At 34.1% G+C, this 11,694-nt stretch overlaps 1 protein-coding gene across 1 annotated transcript in view; it reads left to right on the top strand.

Moving 5' to 3' along the window:
* Nucleotides 1-152: 152 nt before the first annotated feature.
* The window catches only part of LOC115452933 (S-adenosylmethionine decarboxylase proenzyme), a 28,828-nt gene continuing 17,286 nt past the window's right edge, over nt 153-11,694 (top strand). Inside the window, exons 1-2 of the mRNA XM_030181556.2 lie at nt 153-529; nt 2,520-2,606. Coding sequence (XP_030037416.1) covers nt 408-529; nt 2,520-2,606 — 209 coding nt within the window. The 5' untranslated portion in view covers nt 153-407. The remainder of the gene's footprint in view (nt 530-2,519; nt 2,607-11,694) is intronic.

Here is an 11,694-nt window from a genome sequence, read left to right as displayed (position 1 = left end):
TTAAAATACTACACATTACCTACATTTAAATAATTTTTACATGCATTTTTTTATTGTGTAAAAATATTTATATTTTATTTAAGTAAATATTTTCATATTATCTTTGTTGGTATGGCAATACAAACATTTTGCATAAAATAAAAGAGGCGCCACTGTTCGGTTTAATCCCGGTTTGTGCTTCCGAACGCATCGCGCGCCGGCTCGCTCGCTCTGATAGAAAGAGATGTTGATACTGCCATCTCTTCTTTCGTCCGCATTTTGCCAATAATTTCATTTCATTGAGACTTCTCACTTCAGTCAACTTCCGACTTCTGTTGTTCGTGGTGGTATATACAGCTCTCGGTGGATTTAAAATCCAGTAAATTTTTAATTTTGCGTTACTAAAATAACAATAACAAAACCTAGCCATGGCTGAAACGGAGATGATATCTAATAGTGAAAATAATGAGCAATTTTTTGAAGGTGTCGAAAAACTTATAGAAATATGGTTTACGCCGGCTAAAAATGCGGATTTGAGAAAAATCACACGGTGAGTAATTTTCCGTGATTTTTATTGCATTCGTCTGTGAAACTATAAACATACCGTTGAGGTTACCGGCATTATGCAAAACTTCCACGGTTGATTACCTACTCGCTAATTTAATGTTCAGTTATCGGTCATTCGTCAATACAGTTTATTGAGTTCTTTTACAAAAGGCGATATTATTCTTGAAATAGTCATGGTGTATTAGCAATGAAAGATTGTTTTGTTGCTTTCTCGCATGGTTGTTGATAATAGAAGGTTCTGGAGTCAGCTGTTTAACTATTTTCGTTTGCGGTTGGTCGGCTAGAGAGACGGCGGGCCGCGGTTGGCCTGAGGCCACCGTTGGACCCAGCCCACGCCGCTCGCGCGTGATTTGAAAATGCATATAATCAATCAAATCCATTTAATATTTTCACCAGCATATCTTTTTTGAAAACGAATGATCTTAAAAACCGCGATGTCCATATCATATTGTCAAGAATGTATTAAAAAAACCTAATAGTCTTCTTTTAATGATATTTTTAAATTACATATTGTTGGTAAATATAAGTAAATCTTTGACTGATGAATCAATAATCGTATTTATTTATAAATATATGTTAATTGAAAAATACTGAATTTAATATTTTATAAATTGTTTGTAGAACAATAAAATTTATTTATTTTCCTTAATCTTTTCTAAATAAATATCCTTAAATTATGCTAGCATTGTAAGTATTGTACCAATAAAATAAATTTGAAATTCTCAATAATTCAAGAATTAGACAAAGCCATTCCAGTACAATTTTTTTTTTACATAATAAATCATAATAAAATGGTCCCTGTTTTCCAAAAGTTGTTACACATTTTTGATCTCAATAATATTCATCAATGTATTAATTATTTTTTGAATTAAATAAAATGTTACATAACATGAAGATTGGATATACAGTTTTTATGGCAAATATGCTAGATTTCCTTGAACTTATTTACTTATGTAATATTTGATCAGTATTATTTATTTCATAAGTGAGCATAGTTGTTTAATATTCTCTGAACAAATATTTGCTAAATAGTTATAAAGTAACATAAAGCCTAAAGATACAAATAACTGAAGAAACAATGTGACTATTTTTAGTAACGTTAAATTAGCTATTTCATAATTATTGTTATAACAATTTTTCGCACACCATGACACACACAAAATAAAGCAAAATAAAGTATTTCATAAAAAAATAATGTAAACAAATATAATGTCCAATGGTATTATATAATATGAACATAAAGGAATGTTTTGCAATGGAAAATCATAGTTATAAAAAAAAATAAAAGCTACGAGTTTTTATAATGATAAAACGAATGGGTTTTTAACACTGTTGTGTTGACTTTTGTGATATATTCATAGAGACATGGAGACAAAAAACGAATAAGTATATGGATTAAAAATGTTGTAACAAAGTGGCGATAGTAGGCACCACCAGGCACACAAATTGCGCCAGTGTTTTGTAACTATCAGATCTTTAAAAGTGGTTTTATTTGCTCGAAGACCCGCCCGCGTAACAGTCCTTACTTGGAAGGAAAATAGCATGCAGCATTCGGGAATAAAGCAGGCTGTCACAAATCAGATTAGTAGTTTCAGGAATATTTTCCCCAGAGGCGGCCTTAGGGGGAGGCGAACCGGGCTACGGCCCGGGGCCTCTTATCTTACCGACGAAACTATTACAATCGGGGAACTTCTACTTTTGCTCCGTCCAGGGCCTCGCGTCGTTTTTTTTTTTTTTTTTTGCTATCGCCTGCGGCCTCATGTCGGTTAAGACCGCCAATGATTCTCCTATATGTCTTGGGTATAATACGCCACCCAAATCACGAACCCCCTCTGCCTAAGGGTTGGGTAGCGCAATTTATAACTTACCTATCTACACCTCATTGGAATGCAATACTTTTCCAGTAGAAATATTGTAATAGTTACGCAATAAATCATACTCAACCAAACGTATTTATTTTTGATTTTTTTTAGTCAACAATGGGAGAGTGTTCTCAAGATCGTGCGCTGTGAGATCATCTCTTTCACGCAGAGCGAGCAAGTCGACGCTTACGTGCTCAGGTAAGTCTATTATAATAACAATACATTTTTAAGAGGTACATTTTTCGAGAGTCCTTGGGATTTTACGTAACAAAAAGTTCTTTATAAGACCCCGGATTTTTGCCACTTTTTGAAGTAGGTGAACCGCGTAGAGGATCGCCTGTAAATCTTGTAATATCGAACAGCCAAACTTGTAAGACCGAAAATGTAAGCAAAATTATTTGTATCATTTTTTGTTAGTAAAATTATAAATTATGTGAAAAATATTATGTTTTGGGATTGAAATAATAATGCATTCGTACTTATACAAGGCGTACCTAAAAAGCTTTCAAAAACCTAGTTACCTCTTTATCGGTAGCAGTGGCGAAGAGTGAAATTTTCCAAAAGAGAACCCCATACGCATATACATACGTTCTAATATGCATGAATGCAGTTCGCAAATCAAAAGATAATTATATTTTTACATAATTACGAAAGGGAAGGCGGCATTGGACCCTTTGCCACTGATCGTTATACATTTATAACTAAAATGAGCTAATCAAAGCGTCTCATCGCGATCTTCGCCATTCGTGGTAGCACGGCTGCAAGTCGTGATACAATCTCGTTCAAGTTCAAGAGTGCGCGACCGACCGCCGCGGTCGCCCGGTTCACTGTCACCATTATCACCACCATCGATCAAAATTACATAACTGTCGATGTTAATCCATTACCGCTTACCCGAGTTATGTCATACCTTTGACCTATGTGCGATGACATAAGTTCAACTTTGTGACTTGTAAACAAAGCCGTATTCAATTCAATGGTATTCAAGTGGGAGTTTATATTTCGGATAAGTATTTTTTTTTTTAACAATTAATCCTCTAATATAGCAGGTTTAGATAAAAAATACGTAAATAATTTATTGTAGGGTAGGTAAGTGCTTCAGCGTTGAGATCGAAATTCTAATTTATAATAATAGGTAAATACATATTATTTTTTAATAATCGACAAAGAAACATTGTTTTTGTCATGGATTTATGTTATTGGTTTTTCGAATTGCAAATTGCTGCTCAATTATTTTTAAAAAAATGTTTGAACATTTGTCATGCTTGATAACAATAGATTAAATGCACTAAAAGTCATCCAATTGGTATTTCGCATTAATACCTATAATTTTTACCGTATATCATTTGAATTTGTAGGTCAACATGACCAAATTCCTAAAATGTCGGTTTTAAGAATACAAATTAAACACGCGTTAATGCCTACGCAGAATCGTCGTCAACTCATTTCCTAGTTTTGTAATAGTTTTATCAAGCTATTTATTTAATTCAGACTTGATTATTTATATATTTTTTACCAGATTATATACCTACCAATTTAAGAACAAACTAATAGCTAGAATATGGTATATTTTTTTAATTTGAATGGCCCAGTAATTTGGTTGCCATGTTGTAATTGACCAACAAAGAATCATTATCATCAGCCTTTGAAAGTTAACTACTGATATAGACCTCCCTTAAAGATTTCCTGACCAACCTGTTAGAAGCGGTCTGCTCCAGCGAGTTCCTACTACCTTAATCAGGTTGTCTGTCCAAACAAGAATACCGTACCTGTATTTAAGTTGAAGTACTGTAGACAGGTTAACGTAAAATAACACATTTTTCATTTCTATAATCTATCATAAGTTTATCTGTTGCAAAAATTATGACATACTCTGTAAATTATTTTATTCGACATGAATCCTAGCTAACTCGGTTACTGCTTAAAACTCTGGAACATATCTGAATCGTCTCCACTATTATTAATGTTTTTGATTTCTTCAATAACCTGATTGTTTAAATTAATGATTTATGGGTGAATGATCACTATCGGTGTCACTAGTTCATTCCCACTTTCTTCCGTAAAGTACATTTAAAACACGAATATTAATGTAAATATGTAGCAATGCACTCTGTTCATCAACCGCGCCATCATTTGACGCATGTTATGATTTAAGGAATCTACCCCTCTTGACAAATCAGTTTTGAACTTTATTCGAATAGATAACACAGTATTATAGTGAAATAGTTTGACTCATCCATTTTCATTATTAATACTGGTTCAAGTTAGGAAATAACCGAGGGGGAAATACCTATTAATTTTATTAGAGATGTGAAAAACAACAGTATTAACCCCGTACGTCAAAGGAAATAGCAATTCAATAGTACTCAGTTATAAGTAACAACTTCCTGAAAAAATATTACGCACATCGCAGTTATGTTTGAATAAACTTTGTATTTGGTAAATAGGTCATTACGTCACTCAGATTCTAAAATAAAAATAGTAAACACTACATTGGAAACTAGATGCAAAATCAAACTATTCGTTATAAATTACCACAGCATGAATGATTTATTTACCGTCTTTGGTATTTTCAAATAGCAAAAGAATGCCATATTCAGTCTTATTTGCACTTATTGTATTACTAATTTATTTATTACTGAACTACAACTGGTTTTATTTCATGATTATATCTTATTTTTATATAGCAATTTCTGTAATTTTGAAAAAACTGGACATGTTAACGTTACAAGTAGTACAATAGCAGAAAAAAGAAAATCCTGGCCATTTCGCGGAAAGAGTAAGAATTGAAGGTAGAAAATAAAAACGCAATGGAAAAATGAACTATAAGAAATAAAGAATATATTTTAAGTGCCTAACCAAAACACACCATGAATTACAAAGAAACTCTCAGTGTAATTGACACAGGTTCATCAATGACGCGTGACGTATCCTTTTGACGCAACGCGCAATGTCCACGTTGGAAGGCTATCGAAACGTTTAGCCAAGTAGCGAGGGTTATCAGAACCGCTGACACCGTATCAGCTATAGTAAACTAAGTTAAATTAAGAGGAACGGTTGCTAAGCCGATAAAATTAATGTTCTCGTGGTTTTCGAGGTCCGAGATAATAAGTTTTAGGGATTCAAATAAAGTCAATTTTGGTCCATGCTTAATGGTTTGTGACCTTTTGACCCTGTGATATCATTGGCGATATATTACTTGGAAATTCAGTGCTATGTGTTCGCTTACTGATAAGTGTGTGTCAGTATACTTATGACTCGTGCGGTTTTGTTTTGTCTAATATAGGTAAAATGGAGCTATGTAAGATTGAATGTTTGAGTTTGATGAAATAGCAACTTAATTGTTGTCTTGAACAGATAGAAGATAAATAGCTTAAGTGTCTAATTAAATGTACTAAACACTACAAATAACAAACTATTTGAACATTACAAAAAATAATTAACTAACTTTATAGCACAATAACACCGATGATGTATCAATGTCTGGTAACTTTCATAATCGTCACCTTCAAAATATTTGCGACAAGCGACGATAAAGAAACATTTTTAATTCTATTGGAACGCAAACAGACATGTTACGCGAATAATGCAGCGTATGACATTTTAGTAACATGTGACCTCCCACGTCCAAATATCCCGGGAGACCCGTACGACGCCCATGCGACTGTAATTGCTGCGATGCAATTAGAATCTGGACACATCCGCGGAAACGCATACTAGACTGACCGTAATCATGAACTTCATTATAAGATCGATATTGTTTTAAACAGTTATGTTTTAAAAATAAATTTGAAAACTGAGCTTACATGACCATAAACATACTTGTGTATATCCGGTTTCAACAGGCTGGCATAATTGTGTCGACTGCCAAGGGGTAAGCATCTCTAGTCAGTCGTCATTCTATCGTCATTCTATAGAGACCGAAACCAGTTGCAAAGTCTCACACGCAAGCTTCCATTTGAGGCGGTATTTATTGAGTTACATAATAGGCGGCATCTTCAGCCACAAGCAACGCCGGAACATCTGATTTTATCACTCACAACACAAACATAAATACGAGCGCCCACGCTCGTCGCATCTATAAAACTACGTATATCTACGTCCATCGTACGTGTAGCACGGACGTGTTTTGCGTGTCTGTGACGTGATAGAGCTCGGCACGTCGCCAAACTAACACCCTCATCCGCCATCCACACCCAGATAGTGAAAGCTGATGTCTAACGGTGCTACGGATTCTGGATGCGACTTTGTGACGATTGACTAAACGTTTATTAGCAATTTTGATGTATTATTCATTTATGTACAATTTAGATGGTTTTAGAATACATTTTGCTGCAAACAAACCGCATCTCGAAAGTCAAACCGTTACTAAATAAAAAAAAAACTTTACTAAATGAAGGGAAGTTTTTTTCGTGAAATGAGTTATTATTGCCATTTTTATTGTAATAACGTTAGCTAAAAAATAAATAAACAAAACACCTGAAAAATTGCGTTCGTATGTTCAGTAAGGTTTCTCCAAACACTAGTTTGCTTAATTTCCTAAATAATTAAATTATTTTTTTTCCTTTCTTACGTATCATAATAGAAATTTATATGCCCTCATCCCGAAAAAGTAATCTGTTCATTTCCATTCGTGGCGCTTATCAATATTCTGTTCCGTAAAATTTAATTTCCCAGCTGTGTGTTTCAACTGTTTATCTTTGTAAACAACTTAGTTAACTCCACAACAATTTATAACTCTTTGTCTTTAATTATCGTTACACTACACATAGTAATGCATACATCGTGTACGTATGTTTTGTCTACATTGTAATTGGCCTGTACATTATGAAACACGTGTGTATGGAACATTGTTGATCTCTACTTATTCATCGCCGGGGTTATGTATCCTTAAATTACTTTTGCCGTTTTAAATTATTGTCGCGTATTTTGTTACGACAAAAATATCAGATTCTTGCGTAATTATTATGCGCGTGGCAGTTTCTTGACACTAACTTACTCAAAATTCCAAGTCCAGAAATTAAATAATGGTTTTAAAACAATGTCTGATAATAACACATGCCGCTTTTTATGATATCCATATATCTTAAAATGAATTAGAAAAAACTTTGGCCCTTACTCAAATGTCGCCAAAATAACCGTCTATAGGCAGATGTGACGGTATTTCGCAATTATTCGCAACACTTGACGTAAGAGGCGTCTGGCAAATGTTTGTTTACAGTGCATAGAATTTTAATCCAAAAGTATAAATCAATGATAAAACGAATTTGGAAAATTGGAATTCTTGAATTATTTATCTTATCAACAGGATAATGTCATACTTGTTGAAAACTTTCCATGATAGTGATTCATGACATATTTTTCAACGTGATTTTTATAGGTGTCTAAGTTCAAATTATTTATATGCCTCTTAATGTGAGTGACATAAACCTAGATAAAAAAGCTTTTACAATTCCTTCCATGATCTTGTTTATACCTAAGTCAAAAAATCCTTTGATGACTTTAGTTACTACAGACTTGGTTCCAGAAAGTGCCGCTTGACTAGTTGCATCCGCTGGAAAGATTTTGATTTCCTCTCTGCGCCGTAAACAAACTGTGATTTCATTGGAACTCACCGACTTGTTTATCCGGTGTATACGATTTAAGAAATTTAAGTTGTTTTTGTAGCCTACACGAGCATAGTAGTTTATTCATTTATGTTTTATTGAAACTCCAGTATTCCTAAGGGCTCCATAATTTAAGCAGTTTGATAATACAAATATCTTAAGATCTACAATGTAGCTATAGTCAATTCTTGAGACGCAGATGGCGGTACACGTGCTTGTTAGTTTTTATTAGTACGAATTTATCAGTCAGTAATTGTCGGTAGCGATCGGCCCGCGACAATTGCAGCAATATCATTGATTTATACGCATCGCGGTTGATTGACATCACTTAACGCTTGTTACTCTTGGCTGGTCACTCCCGATGGCTTCATGTCATCTACAATCACACGTTGACTTGCAATTCTGTTCTTTTTTGCATCGGTTCACTCAATTTGTCATGCCTTGTCTGCTGAATTGATTAACGTTGGTACACTTGTAGTATTATTTTTATGCTTCACTAAGTAAATTCTGCAGGATCTATACTAATAATATGTATATTTATTCAAACTTCTTCATTCCGAGACGAACTTAATAAAATAATCTTATTAATTTGTTCTTCACTATTTTCTTGAATACTTTCTATACTTTTTTCTCATTATCTTGCACCCGCGCAGATTGGATAACTTTGTTAATCCCAGCTTCTATTCTAGTAAATATGTTTTCATACCAATAGAAATCTAGTTAGCAGAAATCAGGTTACAAACTCTTTACTCGATTTATATTAAGCCATGGAAAACATTGTACTAATATGTAAATTAGTTGACGGAGGTGCGCGTGACCAAAGCTTCATTGCAGAAACGCATGCAAACATAACTCTTAATAATATAACGGATATAAATGTCGTGTGAAACTCAAAAGTGTTTTTGTATAACGAATTGTTATAATAATAAAGAAAAAATGGCCTCGTTGTGTTTGCGTGGAGTAAATACAATCACTTGATTCTATTTGTATATGACGAAATATTTTTGCTTTTGTTACTGTCTAAGCCTTGAATCGCTGTGGCGTACTGGTTCAATTTCAAATAAGAAACCTATAATGTGTCGCGATAAGTAAGGGGCCTTATTCCCCTATTAAATTTTTGTATGGAAATTATAGGTACTCTTATTTTATTAAACCTTCAGCAATGATATACAATATTCATTTTGCTTAATAAAGTGATGTAACGTTAAAAAATTAATAGTAACATGGAGTTCAAAAGATTTTGCAATGTTCTTATAAAAAATGGCCATGACATTTTTCATGCCTGCTCGCAGTTAAACTATTACAATATGTGCTTATTAGTCTTATAGACTTAATTTGCATATAGCTTAGAGCTTTATTTGATCTGGAGCTGGCTGTTGATTTTTCTATCCTTCCTCTGATCTTTTAAAATTCCCAAGATGAGACAAATGTATTATGAAAAAAATATAAACTAATGAATTCTGTAACTGTAAAATTTCTTTCTCGAATATAAGCATTAATTTGATGTGACTAGCTTTAAAAATTTGGACACAGAGCGAATTTTATTATGAAACCGCACACACGGTTGGTAATTGTAAAGATTGTAAAGACAGATATAAACGCGGATGCAAATGGCTGCTATATTCGAGATGAATCGTACCATAAATATAGGTATAATGTACCTATGGCTAAAGCCATTTATCTGGGTCGCGCTACGACGCAAATGTGAGGTGGAAAATTCTTTTCAAAATGTTCATGAGCTTATATCGATATATTTAATGCTATGATTTCGATAAATGCGAAAGGTTATACCACTTCAGGTCTTCTGACTAAGGCATCCGACCGCGATAAAATATTTGCTACGTAATTAGCTATTATTTCGATGTAAAATGTAGTGAAGATATTCGAAACATGCAAATTAGTTCAAAGTTCTAAAGAAAATTTTTTATATTTACAAAATATCTAGTTTTACTTCAAGCAATAAATCCAATGATGACTAACAGAACCATCAAAAAACAATAATCTCCGTAATGTATATTGTAGCGGAAAATTCCGAGTGGCCACACAAATGTTTGACCAAATACACAACATACGTTTGGGCGAAAGCAGCCGGACGTCCTTGTACCCATCTGCACCATCGATTTGTTTGTATCGGCGAAAACGGAACGCATCGAACGGGTAGGCGGGTTACGTCTATTTTGGAATCTCGTAAATTTCTCTCGGCCACGCTCGTACTGCGGGATTATTTTCGTTGCCATATAAAAGTTTTTATATGTCACAAAACTGCATTTTTTTTTTTTATAGGTTTTTTTGGCGAATTAATGACTCTTAGTGTTTGAATTATAGACTTATTATCTTGTAAATTCTATAGTTTGAATACTTATTTCAATAACTATCATAGCTCAGTATGAAATGTTTATTGCGTATGTGATTAATAAACGGGATCACAGGACAAGCATGCTCATTGCTCTGTGATCTGCGATCTTAACAAGATTGTACTATTCATATTACGCTTCTTATATATGTAAATGTTCCATGTAGTATAAAACGTACGTATTATGCTGATCATATTTTAGCAATGTCCAAACTTGGCACGAAACTAAACGTAGCTGCAGTCGTCTTCTATACTATGTATTTTGTATAGAAAAGTGGATACATTTAACAAACCAACATTCCTGTTTAAAAAAAAAAGTAAAAAGCAATTTACCGAGCAATTATATATCATCATTATCAGCTAATATGTCCACTGCTAAATGTGGGTCTCACCCAAAGATTTTCAGATAAACTTATTGGAAGCGGCCGGCATCCAGCAACCTTCTGGGATTTTATACGCATAATAGGTACAAAATTCCATTAAGATTTTACATGAATAAATAAATATGCAGCACTTCCAACTTCTCCGCAAAATAAATTTTCATCGTCTAAGAACCAAGTTACATAACGTTTTGTACAAAACTTTGTATATTCTTTGGCAAATGGTGTATTACAGATACTTCCTCGTAAGTGGTATCATGAAATATAATGCGCGGATGCCTCGGCGTGTTATTGCGAATTCAGTGCAGCGGCGGGTTTTATGGCGACGCTCTTCGCTAATATTACTTATTGAACGCTCGGAAGCAAAGAAAAGCCGGGATAAAATTATTCGTTTTATTTTTAAAAGCTTTATATAATCCTAGGAACGCTGTTTTCTTGCTCTGTTTCAATGGTTTTATTACGTTTTTAAATTTATTGAATATTTAAATCGGAGATGTGACTAGCCTGTAAAGCATATTTAACTTCTGCCACTAGTCCTAGCTTCTCCACTGCAGCATTTTCATGAACGTTAGTAGTACGCACTTACGTGACATCAACGTGGTCCAAGGAAGGGATCCGGATCCGAACCCTGAAAATGAAAGAACATTATTTTTATCGCCAAAATATAAACAGATTAAAACTTTAATCGGTAAACGATCCGTAGCATCGCTTGGAGTAATACTCTATAATTTTCTACTTTGCTTGCGTTCTATATGTCGACAAATACACTATAATTATAGTGTTACGAGTCCATAAATAAACCATTTAATGGGGTATAGCATCGATACCCATCAGTCAGTGTCACTGCACTAAGGTTCCAGAACAAGGCAGTCTGAGGTGTTGGGGTGGAAGTAGGGGGGGCGGGTGTTGGGTGAGGGTAAGGTCAAGGTGGGCGGTGGCGCGCGTGC

Source organism: Manduca sexta, chromosome 10 (assembly GCF_014839805.1).
Source record: "Manduca sexta isolate Smith_Timp_Sample1 chromosome 10, JHU_Msex_v1.0, whole genome shotgun sequence".
NCBI classification, from domain to species: domain Eukaryota; kingdom Metazoa; phylum Arthropoda; class Insecta; order Lepidoptera; family Sphingidae; genus Manduca; species Manduca sexta.
Note: the sequence above shows the minus strand (reverse complement) of the source record. Positions and strands in the feature narration are given on the sequence as shown.